Source organism: Rhincodon typus, chromosome 22 (assembly GCF_021869965.1).
Source record: "Rhincodon typus isolate 14 chromosome 22, sRhiTyp1.1, whole genome shotgun sequence".
NCBI lineage: Eukaryota > Metazoa > Chordata > Chondrichthyes > Orectolobiformes > Rhincodontidae > Rhincodon > Rhincodon typus.
This window is the reverse complement of record NC_063353.1, coordinates 46,798,583-46,826,359: the sequence shown is the minus strand read 5'-3', so window position 1 is coordinate 46,826,359 and position 27,777 is coordinate 46,798,583. Positions and strand designations below refer to the sequence as shown.

Genomic DNA, 27,777 nt, shown 5'->3' with positions numbered 1-27,777 from the left:
CCACACAGACACAGGCAGAATGTCCAAACGCCACACAGCCAATTGCCCGGGTGTGGAAACAAACCCAGGTCCCTGGCGCTGTGAGGCAGCAGCACTAGCCCCTGTGCCATCCTTCTTGTATGTGAATACTGGCAAGGCCACTATTTATTACCCATCCCTGATTTCCCCCCTCAGCCATCTCAGAGGGCATTTAAGAATGAAGAACATTGCATGGGTCTGGATTCACATGTAGGCCAGGTTAAGGTGAGGAGGTAGATTTCCTTCCCTGAAGGGCATTCGTGAACCAACGTGTGACAGGGGTTACCAGGTCACCATTAGATTAGATTTTTTTTTCCTAATTCTGGGTTTTATTTAATTTAACTTTCACCATCTGCCACAGTGGGTTTCAAACCCATGTTCCCACAACATTAACCTGGTGCTCTAGATTACAGGTTCTGTGACATTATTACTACGCCACCACCTTCCCTCACTAAATCACAGAAAGTTAGTCTGCAGGTACAGCAAGTGATTAGGAAGGCAAGTGGAATGAGCTTGTTTATTGCAAGGGGAATGAAATGAAAAGTGGGGATGTTTGACCTCAGCTAGACAGGGCTTTGCAGAGATCACATCTGCAGGACTGTGTACAGTTTTGGTCTCCTTACTTGAAAAAAAATGTTATTGCTTTTAAAAAAGCTTGAGTTGCTTCAGAAGAAGTTCAGGGAAGTTCTGGAATGAAAGGGTTATTTTATGAAGAAAGCAGGTTAGATCCATAGCGGTTGGAGAAGAGTGAGAGGGCTCTTACTGAAACATGGTGAAGGGACTGGATAAGGTGGTTGCTCGGAGGATGTTCTCACTTGTGGGATAGACTAAACCTTGGGGGCACCATTTAAGAATAAAACTTCTCCTCATTTCTGTATAAAAGAGAGAATATTTTCTCTGAAAGGGTCTATAGAGTGTGAAATTCCTTCCCCACAAAGCAATGGTAGCTGATCTTTAAACTTATTCAAGGGTGAGTTAGATAGATCTTCAGTAGACAACACTGTCCAGGGTCATGAGGGCAGCCAATAGGACAGTGAAGTTGAAGCCACAATCAGGACAGTCATAATCTTGTTCAACGGTCAGACAGGCTTGAGGGGTTGAATGGCCTTCTCGTAAGTCCTATTTTCCCTACTTGGTGTCTCAGTGATTCCCTTATACTGAGAGGCTCTGGTTTTGCTCTTCCTTTCAGGTGGAAGGATTCTCTCTGTGTCTGTTCTATCAAAACCTTTCAGAATTAGAAAGATTTCTATTTGGTCACCCCCAACAGCTGTTTCCTGATAGGAGAAAAAGACTGAAGCTGTTCCTGATAGCCGTAAATGCCACATTCCTGGGATCATCCCTGTAAATCTTATCAGTACCTTCCCCAGTGCCTCAGTGTCCTTAGTATGGTTGAAACTAGATTCAGTTCAAGGTTGGCAAGATGTCACTGCTTTTCAGTTCTGTCCTTATAGAAAGTCTTTCCTCTCTGTCAGAGGTTTGAGGGTGAAACTCCAACCACCACCTCGCCCCAACCCCGGCGGCATCACCGTTCCACCCCCCCCACCCCCGGCCCAACCCCCCAGCAGGACTGGAGAGCAGTGATCCAGGCTGGAGTTCCAGTGAAGCACAGACGGAGTGCTGCTGTGGTCGAGGCCCCTTCACAAGGGAATGTGTTCAACTGAGGTCTCAGGAGGATGTAAGAGTTTTATTATTGTCGTGTATTGGAGAAAGAGCTGGTTCCCTGTGTTTTGGCCAACACTTATGGTTCAATCGATATCAGCACAGCCAATTAACTTGTCATTATCACACTGTTCTTTTTGGGAGCTTGCTGTGCGCACATTGACTGTTGCATTTTCCCAACAACATTGGACCCTTCAGAGTGCTTTGAGGCATTGGTAGTGAAAGGCATGAGATCAACGTGCGTCTTTCTCTCTCAAAGCAATCTGCCATCTCTTGATATCTCGTTCAAAGTGTGTTTCTCTGTTAGAACTTAAGGTTTCCCATCCCCCACAGTTTGCATTAGCAGCTGGTTTGGCAAGATGCTCCTTATAGTTGGCCAACAGCACCCTCTCAAAAAAACTCCTCTTTTAATTCAGCTTTGCACATCCTACATACCCCAACCCCCTAAAGAGAGCCATTGGTCTGGGTTTGTACAGAATCTTATCCTGGGTTGAGCAGCGAAGAGACCACTGTTGGCAGACTAGCCTGCAGTCTCACGTGCTTACATTCTGAAACACTGAATCTTTTTCAGTGAGAGTGAAGGTGTTAATAGAGATGCTATCCCTGTTCTGAATAACTCTGCGGTGGACTCAATCAAAAGAACTCCCATTCCATTGAAGTCGCAATATCAGTATCTCAGTAACTCACTGAATTAAAGGTGAGGGTAGCAGACATTGCACAAACACTGATTAGAAATGAGGTTGAATGTGTCCCCAGAGAGGATTGGAATGATTGCATTCCTGTCAGACACCAGAATGATTTGTTTCTCTGTTTCTCTTCCAGCCTAAACTCTTGGCGAAGGAGCTGCTTGACCTGGTGGCATCTCACTTCAACCTGAAGGAAAAGGAATATTTTGGAATAGCATTCACAGATGAAACGTAAGTTCTGTATTTTACCCTTGCTATGCCTTCAAGATGCTGCTGTTCTCCCTGATGCACAAATAGCAGGCAAACCAGATTGCTGAGGTGTCAATAATGAGGAGATAGTAAAGAGAGATCAATCCCAGGGGTCTAAAATCAATCAATTTGCTCCACAATAAGACAGCACTTAAGATGTGATTAGCATCACTGTAATGTGTGAGCATTCATTGGAGTATCATTGATGTAAATTATGCATCTTATACTCATTCCTTTCCTGGTTTCAGAGGGAATTTATACCTTTGGCCTCAAGATTACACAGATCAAATATTAGTGAGCAAACACCAAGAAAAATTGAGCAGGATTCCTGTCTCTGCTGTTCCAAGTTGAGGCAATTTCCTCATTTAGATATAACACCCAGAGCAAAGAAATTGCATACACATTGATCAGACTCTTTGCTAACAAGAGAGAACATAATTTCAAAGCCTTGTCAGGTGTCCTTGTGGTGATGTGCTCATTTCTGAAGTTAATGTTGGTAGCTGCTTTAGTATTTTTGTCATGATGTCAGGAATATGGAATATACCAAAGGGTGTGTCATAATCATGGATTGAAGATGAAGGATTTCACTCCTGACCAATCCAGCATTGATGTGGAGGTGCCGGTGTTGGACTGGGGTGGACAAGGTCAGAAACCACACGACACCAGGTTATAGTCCAACAGGTTTATTTGAAATCACAAGCTTTCGGAGCCGGGCTCCAAAACATGGTGCACTTGTGTGTACTGGAAGCTGCGCTTATTGATATAGAGGGTCTGATCTTTGCAGACTGTCCTGCCCTTAAGCTGTGTCTATTTCCACACAACAAATAGGTAACATCCACTCTCTGGCTCATTTCTCGGGGCAATGGCCTGACCATTCGGAATTAACTTACTGGTTTAAATTTTGACAAAGCCTGGCAGTTAACTGTCTATCAGTATCAACAGGTGCATTCTCCATGGCAACCCCTCTACTAATCAGAGTCCACATGCCAACCACTCAGCACTTCGTTCTCATTCGGTGTCAAATGTTGTTCTCCTCTAATGGGCTATTTCTAGCACTTGTCCTGACATGCGCAAGGCGAAAACCTTTGACAACATGTATCTGTTCACAGATTTGTGAAGGATAGATTGTACAGCACAGAACGGGGCCATTTTCCCCATCCAGTCTGCTCCATTTCTTCTGAAAACCAGTCCAGTGATTTCCTGTTCTTGCTCTTTGCCCATATCTCTGTAACTTTTTCTCAATCATATAATTATCCAATTCCTTTTTGAAAGCTGTTACTGAATTTATCCTTCAACTTATCAGCTGCGTATTGGAAATCTGAATCACTCCTTCTGAATAAAAATGCATTTACCTCGTGTCAACTCTGGCCCTTTTGCCAAGCAGCTTAAAGTGAAGCACAAGTTGAAGCTCATAATTCAGCTGATGTTATAGTGCCTCTTTGCTTTGCAGGATTTGTACCTTCCAGGGATTTTGTATCTTTAATCTCCCCTACTCTTTGTGAGTCTATTTATTATTAAGAATCTTGCACAGTGTGTGCTCTCCCATAAATCTTGCTTCCTGTCATCGCATATTTTAGTGCCACATTAATTTCAGCACTTCCCAACACATGATGTGAAGTCCAGTATCTCCCTTTCCATTTTGCTATCGTTCAGCCAGATTACAGCTTGCGGGTGAAACTCCGACCCAGTGGCCATCCAGTTTCAAAAAATAAGCTGGAGTAAAACTCCCTTCACTCCACTTATGACACAATCGTCCCTTATCTCGAGGAACACAATCAAAACGCATTTTACAAATCCCTATGTCAACTCTATTTCCCTTACTCCCTGGGCAATAATCAAGGAGCAAACATTTTAAGAAGAATTCTAAGGGAATTATGTTTTGAGGAGATATTTTACAAATTAGACCTGTTTTCTCTATAATTTAGAAGGTTAAGGGGCGCTTTGATTGAAGTCTTCAAGACATTAACAGGAAAAGACAGGGTAGCCTGAGATAAACTGTTTCCACTGGCCGCAGATTCTAGGGTGGCACGATGGCTCAGTGGTTAGCAATGCTGCCTCACAGTGCCAGGGGCACAGGTTCAATTCTACTTTCATGTGGAGTTTGCGCATTCTCCCCGTGTCTGCGTGGGTTTCCTCCGGATGCTCTGGTTTCTTCTCTCAGTCCAAAGATGTACAGGTTAGGTGGATTGGCCATGCTAAATTGCCCATAATGTGCAAACTAGGTGGATTAGCCATGGGAAATGCAGGGTTATAGGGTGGGGCGGGGGATGTGTGGGTGAGCCTGAGTGGGATGCTCTTTGCAGGGTTGATGCGGTCGTGATGGGCCGAATGGCCTGCTCTTACACTGTAACAATTCTGTGATTCTAGAGCTAGGGACATAGCCTGAGAATTTGGGCCACACTGTTCATGAGAGATGTTAGGAAGCACTTCCACACACAAAATGTAGTACTATAGTAGAGGTTTGGAACTCTTCCACAAACAAAACTGGATATTGGATCAGTTGTTAATTTTAAATGAGAGAGTTTTTTTTTAAGAAAATGTATAAGGGATATGGGCCAAAGGCAGGTATAATGGAGTTAGTCCACAGATCAGCCACAATCTCACTGAATAGCAGAACAGGTTGGAGGGATTGAATGGACTATCCCTTTTCCTATATTCCTTGGAGTATTTTCCTCCATCCCACAGGGTAGTGAGGGTGAGGAGCTCACTCCCTGACGGGGTAGTACAGGCAGAAGCACTCATCACATTTGAAAAGTGCTTGGACACACACTTGACAAATTGTAACCAAGACTCAAGACCTGCAAGGTGGGATTGGGTTAGAGAGATTTTTGTTGGCCAGCACAGACACGATGGCCCAAATGGCCTCCTTCAGTGTGGTAAATCTTTCTATCTTGCGGCTGAACCTGTGCCCCTGGCACTGAGGCAGCATTGCTAACCACTGAGCCATCATGCCACCCTAGAATCTGCAGCCAGTGGAAACAGTTTATCTTAGTCTACCCTATCTTTTTCTGACCGGGCCAAGGATAAACTGTCAATCTCTGAATGTGTTCAATGCCATTCAGCTGGGGAGGAGCTGATGGAAAGGGCTGTTTGATGACATTGACACAGGGGCTGTTGGACCTGCTTTTCCTTCCTCTCGGGTCAATTGCACCTCCTTAATTTCAATGAAATCTCTTTGACTGCATTGTCACTCCTGAACCAGTGCCATATCAAAAATACTGAAGGAAGACACTGAGGACAAACATGTCTTATGATTCAGTATAACTCATCGAAACAGCTTTGGTACAAGCGATACTGTACTTATTTAATCAAAGTAGGTGAGAGAAACAAACAGTCACTTATCGAAATTGAAGTAGACACTGAACAACTTGGCCAGCACAGACCCCTGCAATTAGGTGATCCAGACAATGATTGGCCAGGTCAGAAATTGTTCCTTTCTCTGCTGGTTGAAGTCTTTTCCCCAGGAATCAAATGAAGTAACTTCAATCAAATATCAGGGGCTGCCTTATTGTTTCTGGAGCTGTGTGTGTGTCTGTGTGTGTGTGTGTCTGTCTGTGTGTGTGTCTGTGTGTGTGTGTGTGCGCGCGCGCACACACACACACACTGAATTAACAGTCACCTTGCACATTTCCCATTATCTCAATAAAGAAGGAGAGGAGAAAATAAATGAATTATGAGCCACGGTAGCTCTTGGCAAACAGATTGTTCATTTCTAATTATCAAGGATGAATATTGACTTGACGCACTTGATGAAAAGATCATTATGAAAATGAACAAAGGTTATTGCTAAGGAGACATGTCTTTGCACTGTCAATATCACTTGTTTGTCATGTGAAGGAGTTTCTGTGATGAGCTATATCGAATCCCCTCTCACAGTGACCAGCGTGCGTTGTTTTTTACCCCACTAAAGTTAAATTTCTTTTGTCACTACTTCTTATCCCTGTCTCCTGTGTGGTAACCAGTGTGTTTCTGTGGTTTCCTGGATTACACAGTGAGGTTGACCACACTTACTTTCTAAACTCTAGGTCAGGAAACTCTCAGCAAGTTTGAAAGTCTGAAATTGCCTCAGGCACAAGTACAGAGAAATCTCTAGTCCAGAGATACCATTGTCCAGTGCTACCTGTGTACTGAGGCAGGTTACGGTTTGTGTATGTATCTTACTGGAGAGTAACTCACCAAGTTTCACAACTGCACCTCCCAGTCTCGGTTCGCGATAAACAACTGCACCTCCCAGTTGCGAACCATTTCAACTCCCCCTCCCATTCCTCAGACGACATGTCCATCCTGGGCCTCCTGCAGTGCCACAACGATGCCACCCGAAGGTTGCAGGAACAGCAACTCATATTCCACTTGGGAACCCTGCAGCCCAATGGTATCAATGTGGACTTCATAAGCTTCAAAATCTCCCCTCCCCCTACCGCATCCCAAAACCAGCCCAGCTCGTCCCCGCCTCCCTAACCTGTTCTTCCTCCCACCTATCCCCTCCTCCCACCTCAAGCCCCACCCCCATTTCCTACCTACTAACCTCATGCCGCCCCCTTGACCTGTCCGTCCTCCCTGGACTGACCTATCCCCTCCCTACCTCCCCACCCACACTCACCTTTACTGGCCCCATCCCCGCCTCTTCGACCTGTTTGTTTCCTCTCCACCTTTCCTCTCCTCTATCCATCTTCTATCCGCCTCCCACTCTCTCCCTATTTATTTCAGAACCCCCTTCCCCTCCCCCTTTTCTGATGAAGGGTCTAGGCCCGAAACGTCAGCCTCTCTGCTCCTATGATGCTGCTTGGCCTGCTGTGTTCATCCAGCCCTGCACCTTGTTGTCTCAAGTTTCACTGTGATGTGTGGTATGATGCTTCCAGACTCCAAACGTTAACTCTGTCTCTCTCTCCATAGATGTTGCCAGACCTGCTGAGTTTCTCCAACATTCTCTGTTTTTGTTTGATTCCCAACACCGGCAGTGTTTTATAACAAAGTGTGGAGCTGGAGGAACACAGCAGGCCAGGAAGCATCTGAGGAACAGGAAAGCTGACGTTTCGGGTCGGGATCCTTCTTCAGGATTTTCTGAATTTTCAGGATTTTCTGAAGAAGGGTCCTGACCCGAAGCGTCAACTTTCCTGCTCCTCTGATGCTGCCTGGCCTGCAGTGTTCATCCAGCTCCACACTGTGTTACCTCAGACTCCAACAACGGCAGTTCTTACTATCTGAGTGAGTTATAACGCCACTGCAAAAAGCCAGTTCCAAGGATGCCCACCTTGGAGAAGTTGTCCTCCTCCCTCCAGAAAGACCTCAGTGGATCTCTCTCTCCCACTGCAACCCTCTGCTAATCCCTTCTGCCTTAAAATGTCAACTTTCCTGCTCCTCTGCTGCCTGGCCTGCTGTGTTCCTCCAGCTCCACACTGTATCTCTGACTCCAGCATCGGCATTTCTCACTGTCTCTGAGCAGGTTTAAACAGTTGGGTTTGGAGGTTTGGGTGTGGTTGTAACATGATGCTCCATAATTAACAGCCTCTCAGTGCACAGATCAACCTCCAGCTCGATCCTTCACCCCTGGCTATCTCCAGCATAACAAAGGTCTCTCCTCCTCTGAAGGCATCTTTCTTTCCTGAGCTACACTGCCAAGCAATAGCCAACACCAGGTACTTCACCAAAGGGCTAATTCATCACAAGTAAGCTGAGAGAACCTTGTGTTCTTTGTTTGAGGGTTGGGTGAGGAATGGGATGTTACATCCAGACCTGCCTTACATACATGTGTTACCAGTATTGGTTCACTGTAATGACAGAGCAGCCCTATGGTCCACTGGGACAACAGTGACTTTACCTGTTTTTGGCCTTTGTTTTACAATATTGATATTTGGACGATTTAAAAAATGGGAATGCTTCAGCCCTTTGCCTCCAGGATATCACCAGCTGCTGCCGAAGCTGAGATCAGATAACTCAACAAAATCGTTTCTTTCCACGTGCACCAGTTTGAGCTGGATGACTCGTCTCTAAACAACATGTCTTCCAATCATTCTCGCTGTGTGTTTGTGCTTAGCAGCAGTGCATTTAATCTGAAAATAATTTCAACGGCAAATAAAATTGCTGGAATGATCAGTTATGGACCTAGGGGCATTTAAGCGGCTATTAGATAGGCATATGGATAATAGTATAAGGTAGGGGTAGAGGTTGGATAGACCTTAGGTTTAGGGTAAAAGTTTGGCACAACCTTGTAGGCCGGAGGGCCTGTACTGTGCTGTACAGTTCTATGTTCTATGAAACCTGTTTTTTAATTCACCAATATTGCCCTATTGGACTGTTGACATTATTTCATACCTGTCACTCCCTGGTCTTGAATAATTTATTTTCTCTTGCTGGCTTGCCTGCCCCTGATACCACACATAAAACTGAAATCAGTGATGCAAGCACAGACTGTGTGGGAGCAAATTACTGCAGATGCTGGAATCTGTACTGAAAACAAAAAATGCCAGAGGTCACAGTAGTCTAGACTTGAAACGTTAGCTTGCTCTCTCTCTCCATGGATGCTGCCTGGCCCGCTGTGATCTCCAGCATTTTGTTGTTTTCAAACACCAACAGTTCTGGAGACACTCGGCGGTTCGGTGGTGTCTGTGGAGAGTGGGACAGAGCAGCATTTTGAGTCACATGTGACACCTCTTCGGGACTCATTTGTGTGGTTCGAGGCTGACTTAGGTAATCCTTACCTCCATTTTCTTTAGAACAGTATTGATTTGACCACCTTTTAGAACTAAGATGAGGAGGAATTTCTTCAACCAGAGGGTGGTGAATCTGTGGAACTCATTGGCGCAGAGGGCTGTGAAGGCCAAGTCATTGAGTGTATTTAAGACAGAGATAGATAGGTTCTTGATCAGTAAGGGGATCAAAGGTTATGGGGAGAAGGCAGGAGAATGGGGTTAAGAAACACATCAGCCAGGATTGAAAGGCCAGAGAGACTTGATCAGCTGAATGGCCAAATTCTGCTCCTATATCTTACAGTCTTATGGTTGATTAATTAGACACAGGATTTTAATTCCGACTGAGTGTGCTTCAATTTGCATGTTATTCACAAGGAAAGCTGCAGTGCATATTTTTGAAGAGTCTTTCTTTGCTTTCAATCAGCAGAGGACAGACAGACTGGAGTAACAGTACGGTGGTAGCCTGATAGCACACTGTGAGGAATACAGAATAGAAACAGAAAAAGCCAGATGCAATCATCAGCTCAGGCAGGATATATGGAGAGAAAAACACAGGTGATGTGATGAAAGATCACCAACATTTGAAGCGTTATGATATCAACTGAATTTACTAGCTAGAATGTTGTTTTTCATCTCAGCAAAATGGAACATAAGAGTAGGGAGCTACAATTGTACTTTGGTTTTACTGTCTACAGAGTTGGTCTCCATGTTTATGAAAGGATTTAATTACATCTGCAGCAGTTCAGAAAAGGCAGTTCACTTGACTGATTCCTGGGATGAGGGAATTATTTGATGAGAAAACAGTTGGACAGGCTGGGCCTGTATCCATTGAAGCTTAGATGAATGAGAGGCAATCTCATTGAGACACACAAGATCCTTGGAGGACTTGAGAGGGTGGATACTGAGAGAATGTTTCCCTTTGTAGGAGAGACCAGAACCAGGGCAAACAGTTTAGAAATAAGGGGTCTTCACATTCAGAAGGAGATGAGCATCCAGTTTCCCCTAGGGTCATGAGTCACCAAATTCTCTACCCCCAGAGGGTGGGTGGAGATGAAGTGGCTTGATATTTTTAAGGCTGAGCTAGATTCTTTCTTGTCTAAGAAAGGGGTCAAAGGTGATCAGGGGTTAGTAGGAATGTGGATCAGCTGTGGTCATATTGAACAATAGAGCATGCTTGGGGAGATTATTACGTTCATATGACCCAAAACATTAACTCACATGCTCACATGACAGCTACCCACCAGACCACCAACCTTCAGTGAGTAATTGCAGCACTTTTTGTTCCTTAACAGCAGTGCTGAACAGAATGATGTCGATTTATAAAGTCGAGGTTTGAGTAACCAGTAGGTTGTTCAGAACTCAGAAGGCCACTGATCCACATCCCACACTCCCAGCTGCTTAACCAAGAGGTGCCACACACACCAGTATCACAACCTGCCCTCAACTCCAATCTGCCATCTCCCAACTCCTTTTACATCCAGTGGCTATCCTCTGGAATATGATGCTTACTCGGGTGTCTGGTACAGCTGCGTTGGCACCATTCAAAGAATTGCTGAAATTTGAGGGGAAAAGTGTGGACTGATCTTCAGAAGTGCTGCTGCAGACCTGATGGGCCAAATGACCTCATTTGTCCTACAGTTGAGTGAGTCTGCCGGACTCAGGAACTTTCCATGTTTCCTACACCACCCAGTGCATCTGTTTACAGGGAGTCTCTGTCTACCACCTCTCTCCACAAAGCAATAACACACTCGATTATATTTCAGTAATAAATGAAGGAAGGTTTGTTGTCAGCAACTAGAAGTATTAGCCACAAAAGCTAAGACTTAAGTGTAAAATTGTAAAAATACATGTTTCTGTAAAAAGCTTTCGAGACACTCTTGATAAACATTAATTGCTTATGCCTCACTGTTAATCAAGCAATATACAGTGCAGTCTATGTTGATGTTCTTAGCAAATTAAATAAATGTTTGCAAAGCCTAATTTCCATGTCACACAGTCAAATCTGTTATTTGAAATTGCACGGGTACCATGGAAATTATACTGTACACGTTTCCTGTGGGAGTTTAAGTAAATGCAGCTTGATTTGCCTCATTGTACCCTGCACTTAAAACCTAACAAAGACCAGCTGTTACCATTGTACATTGTGAGAAATAATGTGAAAACTGGTACAGATAGGGTCACACCACCCAGGCCAGGGTCGTATTCTGTGTAATGTGAAGTTTTCAAATGTTGTGCTGGAATCCAGAGTTCGATTGAATCATCGATTGAAGTGCTAGACTAGTTTTTCCAACATGTAGCCAAACTTTGCTGTTGTTAGCCTGTGCCCTGCAGTAGGCAGTGGTTCCGAGAGTGATACTGAGGCCTCCACTATCTTACACTCAGTCCTCGTGTATGAGATTTGGCAGTGGATGCTGAGGGGCAATAGGTGGAGCTGACCTCTGATACTGTGCTAGAATAGCCTCTGTCGGTGATCACCTCTCCACCAGGTTAATGCTGTGCAGCCCAGATGAGGCTCAGGCTGATTCCTTAAATGTTACTGAAAACAAAAAATGCTGGAGATCACAGCGGGTCAGCCAGCATCCAAGGAGAGAGAACAAACTAACGCTTTGAGTCTAGATGACTCTTCATCAGAGCTGACGTGAAGTGTGGAGGGGGCAGTATTTTTGCTGTAGTGGGGAGAGTGGAGTACTGGGGGAGAAAGGATGTTGATTGTTCAGATTAAGTGATTGGATTGTGAGAATGGCAAAACAATGGTGTGTCTAACTGCCAGACGGGAAAGAACAGACAGGCCCTCTGGGGTGGAGGGATGGGAGACAGAGCTTGTGCACAGACTAGAGGTGTTCTACAAATTGTTGCTGAAGACCTGGGATGAGGGGAGAGAGTAAATGATAGGTGGAGCCCAAAGAGAGAGAAAAGCAAACAGTAGGGCAAAGGAATGGATAATGGTGAGCCAAGGAAAAAGAAAAGCTCCCAATGGGGACCATTATTAGCGGAAAATGGGTTGGCTTTGTTGAAAGCAGCCCATGTGACAACATGGTCAGTCATTTCTGATTGACTTCAGGCTTTTGCTTATTTACAGAAAGAAGGTGCTAGTTTTGGGGAGAAGATGGCCTACTGGTGTTATTGCAGACTTTTAACTCAGAGACCCAGGTGATGTTCTGCTGACCCAGGTTCAAATCCTGCCATGGCAAATGCTGGAATTTGAATAAAAATCTGGAATTCAGAGACTATTGACTGTGAAGCCATTGCTGATTGACTGGAAAAGGGCCATCTGGCTTGCTAACATTCTTTACGGATGGAAACTGCTGCCCTTACTTGGTCTGATATTTGATTTGATTTGATTTATTGTAGTCATGTGTACCTAAAAGTACAGTGAAAAGCTTTGTTTGCGAGCAGTACAAGCAGATCATGGGTTCTTAGACAGAGTGAGGCATACAGGTTACACTGCACAGGAGATACGCGAAGCAAGATCAACATTATTTGAAGTTAGAGAGGCCATTCATCAGTCTAATAACAGCAGGGAAGAAGCTGATTGTGAACGTATTGGTTCATGTGTTCAAGCTTCTGTATCAACATGATCGACATGTGACTCCAGACCCACAGCAATGTGGGTGACTCTCCAGTCAGTTAGGGATGGGCAATAAATTTTGGCCTAGCCATCAACACCCCATGAAATGAATAGGAAAAAAAAATACAGCCTGAGTGGTCAGGCTCTCTTCAAACCTAGCTCTACTTTTGCACTCGAGTATCAGGTTGTGTTAGAGCGGCACAGTTCCTCAGTGGTTAGCACTGCTGCCTCACAGAGCCAGGAACCCAGGTTTAATTCCAGCCTCGGGCAACTGTCTGTGAGGAGTTTGCATGTTCTCCCCGTGTCTGTGTGGGCTTCTGCTGGGTGCTGTGATTTCCTCTCAATCCAAAGATGTGCAGGTTAGGTGGACTGGCCGTGCTAAATTACCCATAGTGTCCGGAATGTGCAGGTTCGGTGGGTTAGCCATGGTAAAACGCAGGGTTACAGGGATAGGGTAGGGTGGCGGGTCTGGGTGGGATGCTGTTTGGAGGGTCAGTGTGGACCTGATGGGCCAAATGGCCTTCTTCCACACTCTAGGGATGTTATGATTGCCGTTGATAAAACTGTGGATGCAAAACAAAAACGTGTTGGAGACACTCAGCAGGTCTGGCAGAGAGAAACAGAGTTAACGTTTCCATTCCAGTGCTTTGCCTGGTACAGTATCTCTTGTCATCGTGAACCAGTGTAGCACAAAACATACTGCAAATAATGCCCCACCAATACATTGGAAGGAACCTGAGTATTACAGGAGCCATTAAAGACATCGAAAGCACTGACCATTGGAGAAAGATGTGTTTCACAACACACACTCTCTTCTGTTCTGTCAGAGCTGAAGAAAGGTCACTGGACATGAAACATTAATTCTGTTTCTCTCTCCACAGATACTGTCGAACCTGCTGAGTTTCTCTAGCAATTTCAGTTTGTGTGTAAAACATAATCCAGTTCAGTGTTTGTAACAATGGGATTGTGATTACCATCCTAGGGTTTTAACCTACAGGAGATGGTTCATTGCAAGGAATAAGATCAGACTGATTTCATTAAGTCCACTTTTTGAAGTTCTTGACATAAGTTTCACTTTCAATTGTTTTAAGATCTTTTGGAGTAGATCTGTAGCTCAGGTTGTGGGTGTTGAGGTTGGTTGGCTCGCCGAGCAGGTTTGTTGTTCCGCAGACGTTTCGTTACCGTGCTTGGTAACATCCTCAGTGCAGCCTCTGATGAAGCGTCGGTGTGTTTTCCCGCCTGGTTTTAAGATCTGTGGATGATATTTTTCTAGGGTCATTGTCAAATCACAGAGATTCATAATTGCAGAGCTTAAGCTGGATAATTATTCAAAAGTAAAAAATTAACAGGGTTACAGGGAAAAGACGGGGGGATAGGACAAGCTGAGTTGTTCCCACGGAGGGCCAGCGCTCGCGCACACGCACACTCGCACAGAAACACAAACATACAATGGGCCAAATGACCTCTTATCTGCTACCATATGAAGATTCTATGATAAACAGTCAAGTGCTGGAAACTTGATATTTAACCAAAAAAAACACAATGGGCCAGTCTACGATTGGAAGACGAATAGGGCATGTGCATTTTAGATAAATAATCTCAACCCAAAATGTTAAATGTTTTCTGCTTTCAAACTCTATCAGACCACCCCGCCCCAGGAAAGTTGCAGCATTTTATGTTTTTATGATGGAATGGGCTCATTCCTGCAGCCGTTTTTGAAAAGGTCAGATTTTAAGCTATTTTGCATAGATTCTGTTGTGCCAATTGAAGCTTGGCAACAAAGACGCCAAAGAAAAAGCCAGCAATTTAGAGGAAAAACCCAACAAAAGCTGCTTTTATGGACAAGTCTTTCTGGCAGAAGTATCCTTTAGTGTCCAACAATATGACTGGATCACCGTGGGAGACTGAGTGATGGGCGTGTCCCAAAGCAAAGCATCTGGCACAGGGTAATTTTTTCAGAGCTCAGATGGCCCCTGGGATGATGCCAGCTCACTAGCATCGTGATGTCCCTCTGCACTTACAATATTCATGAGCTGCAATCCAAGGACCAGGCTCGTTGCTCTGAAATCACGGTGGCTTAGAGTGTGCAGCCACAGAAGACAGTGTTGGTCGTTCACTGAGCAGACGGGTGTCTGTAGACTGTGGGGTGGGCGGGAGATCCTCGGTGTAGCATTCCTCTTAACCCAAAATCCAATTTGATTTGATGTATTATTGTCACACGTACCTAAGTACAGTGAAAAGTTCTGTTTTGTGTGCAGTACGGGCATGTCATACCGTACAAAGATCATCGGTTGATAGAACGGAGTGAGGAATACAATGTTACGGTTTCAAAGAAGGTGCATAAAGAGCAAGATCAACATTCGATTTGAAATTTGAGAGGTCCATTCAGAAGTCTAATAACAGTGGGGAAGAAACTATTCCTGAACCTGTTGGTACATGTGTTTAAGCTTTTGTGTCTTTTGCCTGATGGAAGAGGTTGGATGAGATTATAACCAAGCTGGGAGGGGGCTTTTACAAGGCAGCAAGAAGTGTAGATGGAGTCAATGGATGGAAGGTCAGCTTGTGTGACGCCCTGTGTCGTGGAGCTGTGGCATTCCTGAGCCAATTGGAGAATCCTCCCAGACAGAAGGTGCAGTATGGACACACCAACCCTTCTCCACCCTCATCCCCTCCCCGGGGTGGGGGTGGGTTGTGGCAGATCCTGAGGCACATTGGGTGGGATATTAGAGTGGGTGGGATATTAAGTCCGGGTGGGAGAGTGTGGAATGGGGTGCCAGGATACCAAAGCCTCTCCTGGAGCAAAGGCTTGTGGACAGGGTCTTCCTCCCCATGTGTGTATTGAGGCCCTCAGGCTGGGAATTAATACCCACTTAAGGGCTTCACCCCACCACTACAGCTTCTCAAGCAGCGGCAGCAGATGGCGGTCCCCACCAGGATGGGGAGACCCAGAACTGACCGTAAATCCTGAGAGGCTGGTTTTCAGCCTTCTGAGGCAGGTCACTTGTTGAAGGCACATAAGCAACATTGTTGGGAATAAATATTAATACCCAAGAAAAATTTCTGGAAGGTTTTGGACTACTTGGACACTCCCTGGATTGTAAGGGCATAAACCATGTGATTTCTTAGAAACCAAAGTCGGCAGTTTATTGTGTGCTGTACACCACCATTTTTTTTTTACTGGAGATCATGTGACCTTTAGGGAAACAGCTAAGCAAAGCTTTCAGGGAGTTAAGAACTAATGGTTGCCTGGCAACCTCCTTAAGGGATGCGAATTTATAACTGAGATAAGGAGGAATTTCTTCCCTGGGGGTTCAGAGTCTTTGGAACTCCTTGCCACAGAGAGCTGCGGGCGCAGAGTCCTCGTGTATACTTAAGGCTGAGATACATGGATTCTTGATCAGTCGGGGAATCAAGGGTTACGGGGAAAGGGCAGCAAAGTGGACATGAGGAATATCGGATCAGCCATGATCCTATTGAATGGTGGTGCAGGCTCAAGGGGCCGAACAGCCTACAGGTAGTTCTCCTATAATGCATTCTTGAGTGACCTTGTGCTATAGAAAATTGCATTATAGGGAAATCACTATAGCTGTACAGCAGAAAGTTTGCATTATCCAAACAGCATCCACCACTTATCAATCGCACTACAGCTGATTCATGTTAACGAAACATGCGTTATAGCAATACTCCCATTCCTATTTCTTATGGTCTTAAGAGTTCTGTTCTACAGACACGGATCAATGTGAGAAAGACACCCCTAACACTGCAAGACACTAGCATGACATCCTGTTCCGAATAGCAGTACCTAGGAACCAGATAGAGTTTGCGAATGACAGAATTTATTTCCACATGGTGAGACCAGAAGAGGCGATTATATGGCATTCCAATGACTCGAATCCAAGTTGTTTGGAATAAGGGTTGGACATTTACAGCTATCAGCAATTTGGTTTTGTTACCAGGGGAAAGGGAATGTGAGATGTCATCACATTCTCTCCTTTGTTTGCAGACTTTTGTGCTCTCAGCATGGTTTTTCTGTTTTGCATTTTTATTTTGAAAACTGTCATCCCTGCAGCGATTTGTCTATTTTTGTGATGTGTGTGTGTGTGTGTGTGTCTCTGTCTGTTCAATTGAGGGGATATAGTTTTAATTCTGAATTATAGTTGGGTACCGACCAAAGTTTTCTATTTCCCTTGAAGAATAGGTTTTAAACAAATTATTTTGTGTTTATTAAGGATTCCTGGTGGACATCACAGTATTCGACTGTAATACGAGCCAGAAGCATCTGGCTGTTTTGGTAATTGGATCAACAAATTTACATTTATGGTGTGGTTGGTGGAATAGTGGAGTTTAATTATCAGCATGCTCCTCCTGTGATAGTAGTAACACAGGGTGAAGGGAAGAATAAGGAAAACCAGCGTCAGATATAAGAAACATATCTCACAGTGAAACTGCTTTCACACCACTCGCTTGGAATTGATGGCAGATTGCTTTTCTGACTGACATTCTGATTGTAATATTTGTTGGACTTTTATCAAATAAAGGATTTTATTATTGGTGTTTTGAAATGCACTAATTATAAGCAGAAAAAAACATATATAAGGCCGTAGGTACAATCGCACAGTATGGTGTAGGTGAATGTGTACCAAGCCGAAATATTAAAACGTAATCCTCTGGAATTTAGATCTTTGAATATTAATATCTGAACAAATGAATTTTGCAAAAACCTCTGAAACAAGATGAAAGGGCTGGGAGAGTGGAGAAGGAGGTGGGCAAGAGAGGACAGAAGCAGTGGGGGAAGGGAGAAAGGGATGAAAGTGATAGAGAGAGAGAGAGAGAAAAGGATGATGGAGAAATGGGAAAGAAACAGAGATCATGAGAGTTTGGGAGTGGGAGATTGAGGAAGGAGAAGAGAGAGAGAGAAAGGGAAGGATAGAGTCAGTGAGGCAGACACTGAAAGGCAGAGATCGAGATGGAGAAAGTAAGAAAATGTGAGTGAAGAAAGGAGTGTGAATAAGAAAGGAAGAGATTGAGTAGCACAGAGAGAGAGATTGAAGGAGAGAGAGAGGAGGGAGACTGAGTGAGTGGGGAAAAAGAGGGAGGGTGCAAATATAATTTGATGAGGAAGACAATGAAGGAGAGAAAGATTGAGGAAGAGAGAAAATGAAAGAAAAGAGTGAATTAAAATGCTACATGAAATTAACATCCTTCATTGCCTGCTGCACCAAGGCAAATGGTACATTGGCTTTCATAGCGAAAGGACTCAAGTACAGGAGCAGGAATAAAAACAGAAGTTGCTGGAAAAGCTCAGCAGGTCTGGCAGCATCTTTGAAGAAAAGAATCAGAGTTAACGTTTCGGGTCTGGTGATCCTTCGTCAGAACTGGGTTCTTCAGGGTTCTGAGGAAGGGTTACCAGACCTGAAGCATTAACTCTGATTTTTTCTTCACAGATGCTGCCAGACCTGCTGAGCTTTTCCAGCAACTTCTGTTTTTGTTCCTGATTTACAGCATCTGCAATTCTTTCGGTTTTTATTACAGGAGCAGGAATGTCTTGCTGTCATTGCACGGGCCATGATGAGATGACATCTGGAGTGTTGTGTGCAGTGTTGGTCTCCTTTATCTGAGGAAGAATATTCTGGCAATAGAAGGAGAGCAACAAAGGTTAATCAGACTGATTCCTGGGCTGGCAGGACTGACATAGGATGAAAGACTGGATCAGTTGGGACTATATTAACAACATTTTAGAAGAATTGGGTGAATCTCATAGAAACCTATAAAATTCCAACAGGACTAGATAGAGTGGATGCAGGAAGGATGTTCCTGATCACCACAGAGTCCAGAACAAGGGTTCACATTTTAAGGGTGCAGGGTAGGACTGAGATGAGGAGAAATTTCTTCACCCAGAGAGTGGTGAGCCTGTGGAATTCTCTACCATAGAACATGGTGGAGGCCAAAAATATTTCGATGTTTTCAAGAAGGAGATAGATATACTTCTTACGGCTAAGTGGATCAAGGCATATGGGGAGAGAGCAGGAACAGGGGACTGAGTCAGATCATTAGCCATGATCGTGATGAATAGTGGAGCAGGCGCGAAGGGCTTAATGATCTACTCCTGTTCCTGTTTTCAATGTTTCTGTGTTTGACACGTTACCTGGCTTCAGCCATGAGATCTTGAGCATGAGATTAGTTCAGAACAAATATCAAAGTATTGAGAGAGGTGAACCACTGAGATTGAGCAGATCTTCATGCAGTGTTATTGCATTGAAATTCCAACGGACTGTTCAGTGTTGGAAACTCTGGAATAGACAACCACTTGCACCAAGCACTGAGTTCTTGCAAAGAACAAAGTCCCAAGAGATTTCACAGATAGCTGTGATGAGAGTAGGTACAGGATTAGGAAGAGGGAGATTCGGGCTTAAATCAAAGACAGGGGTTTCAAGGTTTTTAAACGGGGGAGGAAAGAGTGACTGGGGTCAGGGTAAAGTTTATGGAGGGAATGCCCAAAATTAGGATCTGAAGTTTGTGCTACTGGTGATTGGTGAAGGAAGTGGAGATACACAGAGTCACTTTGACATTGGGCAGTATAAGGAGTGGGATGATGGAGGGACTTCCTCATGAGGGTGTAAAATATGGCATCTTTAACCTATCTTATACTTAATACATGATGCTTAGAGCAGGAGGAAAGAGACAATGGATTATCCAATGACCTGACCCATGACTGGAAAAGCAAGCTGAAAATGTAGCATATAATTCTCTGGGTTGCAAATGCATTAATTTACCGAAAGAGCTAGAATCATTTTCCATTGTTTTATTATAAGAAAGTGAAAATGCAGTTGAACATTATTAACAGCAATGAATTACAGAATTGACTAAACTCCTCTCATAGTCTCAAACATTGACAGTACAGAAGGAAGCCATTCGGCCTATTGTGACTATGCCGTTCATCAAAGATCTGGCCACTCTCATCTCATTTCCCAGCTGCTGGTGTGCAGTTTAAGAGACCATGGTGACACTCTATCTAAACACTGCTTATGTTACCAGAGCTTGTGACTCTCACACCCTTTCGAGCAGTGAGCTCCTGTCTCCCACCCCACTTTGACTGAAAAGGTTTCTCCTCACCTCCCCTCTTAGCTTTCCACCTCCTACCTTCAACCTGTGTGCCCTGTTTATTATCCCACTACTGACTAAAAAAAGTGCCTTTCTATCCACCCGATCTGTGTCCCTCACAATCTTATACACTTCTACCAGGTCCCCTCTCAACCTTCGCTGCTCCATGGAAAACAAGCTGAGCCTATCCAATCTTTCCCCATAGCTCACACTCTCCAGCCCAGTCAGCATCATGGTAAATCTCCTTTGCGTCCTCTCTAGTGCAACCACATCCTTCCTATAATGTGGTGACCAGAACTGCCCACAGTAGTCTAGTTGTGGTCTAGCCAGTGTCATAGTAGCTCCTCTCATCATAGTGCCTCAACTTTTTAACTGATTAATATTTCTGAGCTTGTGAATGGTCTTTATTATCAATGATTTTGAATATAATACACTCTAGCCTTAATTGTATATTGGAAGTGTGTAAAAAAAAAAGAGGGAGTTGAAAAGATTACAACAACCTGATTGGCGGCCTGCAGTTATATACAAAGGTAGTTCACACCTTTCAATAGTGTATCTTTAGGTTTTCCTTGGAGTTACTACAGAATGGTTTGGTTTGATGTTAACTGAAGGACTTGGTTGCTAAGTACAAGAAGCCAATAGTTATTTTGCCTCCAGTGACACTCGGCAAATTGCAGTCCCCTGATTTTATTTGGCTGATGTTGCTGAAGTGGGGAGTGTTGGTCAGCGCACAAGGATTGCCTCATCATATTTAAGAAAGCGACATTGGCCCTGAGCATTAGAATGATTTTGTATTCAGCATCTGATCCACAGTATCACAGCCACAGGAATGCTGCACTCCAACAGTCTGGCACTGCAAGCTCTCGTTCCGAAACAAGCATTGCCAAGTTGATGTGGCAGAGAAACTTGTGCCTTTCTTCCATGAAGTAGTACGTTGTATTCCTTTGTAATTAGCCGCACATCTACTGCAGTGTTGCCGTGGAAACTCGGAGGCTTCATTTTCTGCTTCTTCAAGTGAATGAACAGAAAATCACAGGCTTCTTGGCTGCTATTTCCTGACACACACTCCTAATATGTACTAAGAGGGAACAATTTAGTGCGACATTAGTGATATTGTGGGTCTATTCAGGATTAATGAGCAGAAATTTCTGCAAACAAAAATGACTGAATGAAAAATCTGAAGCATTTGTCGTACACTGTCCGATGTTCTTAATGTAAAAAAAAGAGATGAATCTCAAGAGTATACAGGAAAGAGAATTTTTAAATACGTTTCCATCCTTGATTTTAAAGAGATAAGAAAGGCTGATCACAGGTTCATTCTGTCCAAACAATTCAAAATAGAAAACAGTATTTGTTATTTAGATTTAATGAAATTCCTGGCATGCCTTCTGTAAAGCGTTGACAGATTAATCTTTAGTTTCCTGGAAAATCTTTTGGAAACACTCAGCCTGTTCCCTGTTGATCTACCTGCGGAATGCTGGTGATTGTGGGCATAACACATCCTCTGGTCACACAGGTCAAAGCTCTCTCCAATGATGGTGCCAGTGTCACTGCTGTCATAATCCACTCACATGTACGGTTTAATTCCCTGGGAATGTGGGTTCAAATCTCACCACCACACAGCTGTGGTTAAATTAGAATCATAGAATCCCTACAAAGAAAGAGGCCATTCGGCCCATTGAGTCTGCACCAACCCCCCCGCCCCCCCAAAGAGCATTCCACCCCTCAATCCCCATAACCCCATCCATTTTATTTTTACTATGACTGATCCACCTAATCTGCACATTACAGGAACAATTTAGCATGGCCAATCCACCCAAACGTGCACATGACAGGGACAATTTAGCATGGCCAATCCACCCGAACGTGCACATCACAGGGACAATTTAGCATGGCCAATCCTCCCTAACCTGCACATCTTTGGACTGTGGGAGGAAACCGGAGCACCCGGAGGCGACCCACGCAGACACGGGGAGAATGTGCAAACTCCACACAGTCACCTGAGGGTGGAATTGAACCCAGATCCCTGGCACTGTGAGGCAGCAGTGCTAACCACTGAGCCACCATGCCTCCTTGGTTAAATTAGGTTAAATTAGTTGCAGTTAATATAAAGCTGGTCACAGTAATGGTGACCAGGCCAACCTGCAGGCTGAACCTTCCTCCTGGCACCTGGCTCTTTGCTGGGAGACAGGGTGTCAGGGTGAAAACAATTGGAAATGAGTTACTCATCTGCAAACCATGGCCAGTGACCAAGATCCTCGTGAAATCTCGTAAATCAACAAAAATATCAAGTATTTATTCCCACATCACTCCATTCTCAAAGCGCTTTATTTCACAATTGAGTAAAGACCTCACCTTGACACATATCAATCACATGTCGAGTGGATGGTTTTCCAGTTGGACATCAAAAACAGGATTGTGGGTGTCTACACTGGAGAAAGTGTAACAACAAGTAACAGAAATAAAGATTGAGGCAGAGCCATTAGATGCCCCTAAAGGGGAGACTGGAATGGCCGAACTAGAGAGTGCTGGATTAGGGAGGTACAACCTATATCATAATTTGTTGTGAAAGCCCATTCTGGGTCACTAATGTCCTTTAGGGAAGGAAACTACTATCCTTACCAGGTCTGGCCTGTATGTGACTCCAGGCCAACAGCAATGGGGTTGACTCTTAGCTGCCCTCTGAAATGGCCCAGATTGAGGGCATTGAGGGATGAGAAACAGTCTTACCAGTGACACCCACATTCCATGCAAGAACTTCAGTAACGTGGTGATGTTATTGTGAAATATGTAATTTTTAAATCATGCATTTTATTTAGAAACTGATTCTGAGTGCTGTTCCTGATTTAAAAGGACAGGCATTTTCAAAAAGCATCTTTGAGTGATTCAGTTGGTTCTTCAAGAAGGTGTGATTGAAAATTGTTTACGTTGGGAATATGCATTACGTATGTTTGCAGAGGCACTTTTAATTTTTAAATGTTGACATAAAAGCATGAGCAAAACTGGCACATGAATTAAAGCTCTTAACAGGGAGTGGACGCAGGAATTCTAATAATATATGGACTATGTGCTGAATCAGAAGCACTTTATTTATTGCAACTCCCTTCCTGGCCCTCAAACTATGGCATTCAGTGTCAACACCTCTTCTTTCTTATTTGATCTGCCCAACTTCCTCTGCTATGCTTTTCACCAGTGTACGTTTATATAACCACCTTAGTGTAATAAAACTTTACAAAGCAATAGAAACAGCATAAAACAAAACCTGACACCGAATCATTTAAGACTACATTAGGTCAGATGACAAAAAAAGACTTGGGTAAAGAAGTAGGGTTTTAGAAACAACCTCTACAGAGGGGTTCCGAAGAAGGGTCACAGGACCCAAAATATTAACTCTGCTTTCTGTCCACAGATGCTGCCAGATTTGCTGAGTTTCTCCAGCAATTTCTGTTTTTGATCCTAAAGAAAGGTTGTGATGAGGAAATGGTTGGGAAGAGTTCCAGAGCTTTGTCAACTACCTCTACATTCGTGGATGATGAGGCTTGAGGTTCACATATTTCTGCCGAGGGTCTTCATTTGAATAAGAAGCCAACTGACCTTTAGGGACACGAGGCAGGACATCGCTGTAGGCAGTGGGTCCCAGAGAGGAGGGTCTGCTTCGTTGTCTTTCCTTCTCTGCCTCATCATTAAGGCTTTTAGACTCAAAGCATCACACAGCTCGATGTACAAGCTGTTGTTGGAACATAACAGCCTCCTCCTGGCTGTTAATATCACTGTTGCCAGGCTTCAGGGAGAGCTTTAGAGTGTCACTTTGTTTGTGCTTCCCTAGGATACCGACCATTAGAGAAAACAGCACCTGGCTGGGTGACTGAAGGGGCAGCCATTAATGGTGGAGCCATTAAAATTGGGGATCCTAAAGAGGTCAGCCCACAGATAACCCTGAATGTTGTGAAGTCGGGGGAGATGACTGAGATAGAGAGGGGTGAGGCCATGGAGCTATTTGATGCTGAGGATGAAAACTTTAAAATGGAGGCATTGCTTAACTAGGAGCCATTTGTAGGTCAATAAGCACATGGATGCTGGGAGCTAGGAACTTGGTATCAGTTCGAACATGGCAAGCAGATACCCTCAGGTTTAGAAAACACATGTTGAGTTTATACAATGGACAAGTTGAGTGAGTGGGCAAATACATGGCAGATGAAGTATAATGAGGATAAATGTGATGTTATCTACCTCAACAGCAAGAACAAGATTATTGTATGGTGAGAGGCTGGATTGGTCAGGATTAGATTCACTGGAGTCTAGAAAGAGTGTGGCAATCTCATAGATGTTCCCATTGACCAGGGAGTCCAGAACCAGGAGTCATGAAAAAACCACAAATAAAGGAATAATCCTTTACTGTGCTGAAGTCTTTAGGACTTTCCCGGTAAAGTATGCTGCATTCTGTCTCTGCCAGTGAACTGGCATCATAAACATGTCAGGGAGATCTCACAATCAGTATTTTATCACCCTTTGGAAAGGGTGGGAGTATTTTTAGAGAGTGGGAGACCTAAAGAATTCAAAATGGAGTTTACATGTTAGTGGAATTCTGTATCATTTATTATTAACATTTGTTGTTTTAATTCTGAGTTCTGAAGTATTTCATTTCTGATGATAAAATCACTAAGTTAACAGCTACACTTTCCCAAGAGCTCTGGGACCATGGGGTGAGGACCAGACAGGGGTTAAGGGTCCTCTCTTAATGACAGTGAGCCTGGCTTGGCCATTATATCCTGGGTGGCCCCCTATTTGTCCAGTTTCGGTGAGGATGGTGGGCAGTTCCCAGTGCTAACGGCCCCATCTGAGGGCACAGAGATAAAAGGTGTAGAGCTGGATGAACACAGCAGGCCAAGCAGCATCAGAGGAGCAGGAAAGCTGATGTTTCGGGCCTAGACCCTTCTTCAGAAAAAGGGTAGGCAGCTTTGCAGCCTGAGTATCCCCATTGGGAGAGGCAGATGCTGCTACAGGAGGTAGGCGACCTCGGGGAGGTATATAATGTTTAAAGTTCTGGATTGCCCAGGATAGATTGGCCTGTCAGCCAGAGGGAGAGATGCTTCACTGGGCGAAAGACAGTAGGATCTGCCTTTGCTGCTCACAGCCCCTTGTATGGCTTCCTGCACATTTGGCAGAGGATTATCACGTTGCTGGGAAAATAATACTGGGAGCCCCTTTCACAATCATAGAATCCCTACAGTGTGGAAACAGGCCATTTGGCCCAACAAGTCCACACCACCCTCCAAAGTGCATCCCACCCAGACCCATTCCCCTACCCCTGCATTTCCCATGTCTAACCCACCTAACCTAAACATCCCTGGGCACTATAGGTAATATAGCATGGCCAATCCACCTATCCTGCACATCTTTTGGATTGTGGGAGGAAACTGGAGTACCCAGAGGAAACCCACACAGACACGGGGAGAACGTGCAAACTCCACGCAGACAGTCGCCCGAGGGTGGAATCGAACCCAGGTCCCTGGTGCTGTGAGGCAGCAGTGCTAACCACTGAACCACCGTGCTGCCCCGTGCCCACACCCCCTGTCCCATGGCAGCATGCAGCCATTTGTCACCCAGTTGACCCTGGCAGGACAGAATGGGGACCCAGCACATCTCCCTGTTATCCCAGTGCCCCGACTTCCCCAGCTGTGGTCCCACCTCCCACAGGGCAATTAAATCCCAGTTAAAAATATCACCAAACGATTGGCCTCATGTCAGGAAAAACATAGAAATCAAACCAAATGACATTTGGATGAGGGATATGTTCTCCAGAATTCTTCTTCTGAATTGCAGATCCAGCACGTCCTGTGCTGAAGTACCTGCTTTCTGGTTGCACAGTTGTTCTGACGTGATATTCTGTTTCTTGAGCTAAGATATCTTTGGCTTAGTTCATATATATACTAACGCTGTCCTGCCTTCTTCCTCCAGGGCTCACTTCAGCTGGCTGCAGTTGGATCGCAGAGTATTAGAGCACGACTTCCCGAAAAAGTCAGGACCGGTTGTGTTGTACTTCTGTGTGAAGTAAGTTCCCTCCGATTTTCCCTGTGATTATTCCTGACCGGACTGTTTGGCACGGAACAGGATTGTCAATATCCCTGTTAAATTTGTACGTGACCCACTGAATGTTCCCTTCCGGAAGCATCACTCTCGGTTCAGAGGTAGTGTTTGTTTGCATTCCTGAAACCCAGTATGTTGTTGGGGAGTGGATCAGATCATTAAACAGAAGATTTATTTTCCGTCAAAGGGAAATTAGAGAAGGAGTTATCAGAATGCAAGGAACGGAGAAGGGGTGAGGAAGCGGGAAGCAGGTGGACAACACAGTGTGTCAGTGGCCCTTTTCTGTGCTGTAATGATTCTGCCACTCAAGGAGGGGGGAGGGAGTGGCACAGTGGTAATGGCATTGGACTGTAATCTAGCTCCATAGGCTATAGTTCTGTGAGCATGGATTCAATTCCCACCATGGCAAATGGGTGAAATGTGAATTCAATATATAAAAACTAGCCTAATTATAAAACCTCATCTGGTTGACTGATGTCCCTTTGGGAAGGAAATCTGCCATCCTTAGCTATATGGCCTATGTATGACTCCAGATGCCATAGCAATGTGGCTGTTTCTTAATTGCCCCCTGGGTAACTAGGGATGGGCAATAAATGCTGACCAGCTAATGATGTCCATGACCCATAAATAAATTTTAAAAAGTGTCATCAACTTAACCATATTTTGTCCCACTGTGTAAAGATCTTGAGGAAATATGTTTGTAAGTGACTGTAAATTAAGGAGTTTATAATACTTTGTGTGTCATATTGGCTGCAAATGTACCTTCACTTATTCTTCAAATACTATGTAATTATATAACAAATCTGGATTGGCATCACCTAAAGGGATTTATCAGTTCAAATGAAGACACTTAAATGCTAGACTAAGCAAACTACATGTTTGATTTTCTTGCCTAATCTAGTTACTACATTTTTTTAAATGGCTATTGTGTGCCCTTTGGAGATAAGCAGATTACAGACATGGTCCTACCCCATTAAAGGGGCAATTTTTCTGATTCCCACTTCTGACAGGGACCCTAACTCACCAGCCACATACATTGGGCATTAGGTGCACTTCATATTAGTGGAAAAATCATGGGAAATGAGCCAGTTTGTTTCCAAAAGAAGAACAGGCATTGATGCACATAGTCAGCAACCCAGGCAGCATCTGTGGAGAGAGAAAGGTAGTTATTGGCTCAGATTTTCAATGTGGAATCAAGAACCCAACACCTGGGTCCTGACCCCACGGCAGGGCTACTTTTAAATTGTTACAGCTTAGTCGGAAGAGGGTACCAATAATTATGCCCCACTGTTCCAAAAGTATATAAAATCTTAATTAGCCCCCGAGGACGTCCATTTTGCCTGGTGGACTGCTGTTCAGGACAAAAGAAATTCACAAGTCTCATCAGTCACAGAAAATAACTTATTTTTACAAACACGCTTAATTTTAACGAAAGGCAAAGAACTACTTTGCAACTTAAACTACACCCTTTTAAAAACCCCAAATATATACACACACACACGCACAGCTATACTCACACAGCTACACACACACACACACGCACAGCTACACTCACAGCTACACACACACACACACGCACAGCTACACTCACACAGCTACACACACACACACACGCACAGCTACACTCACACACACGCACAGCTACACTCACACAGCTACACTCACACAGCAACACACACACACGCACAGCTACACTCACACAGCTACACACACACACACG

General features: G+C 44.3%; 1 protein-coding gene across 1 annotated transcript in view; it reads left to right on the top strand.

The window, feature by feature from the left end:
• The window catches only part of frmd4a (FERM domain containing 4A), a 341,550-nt gene that overhangs the window by 125,185 nt on the left and 188,588 nt on the right, over positions 1-27,777 (top strand). Inside the window, exons 3-4 of the mRNA XM_048610012.1 lie at positions 2,500-2,594; positions 25,929-26,021. Coding sequence (XP_048465969.1) covers positions 2,500-2,594; positions 25,929-26,021 — 188 coding nt within the window. The remainder of the gene's footprint in view (positions 1-2,499; positions 2,595-25,928; positions 26,022-27,777) is intronic.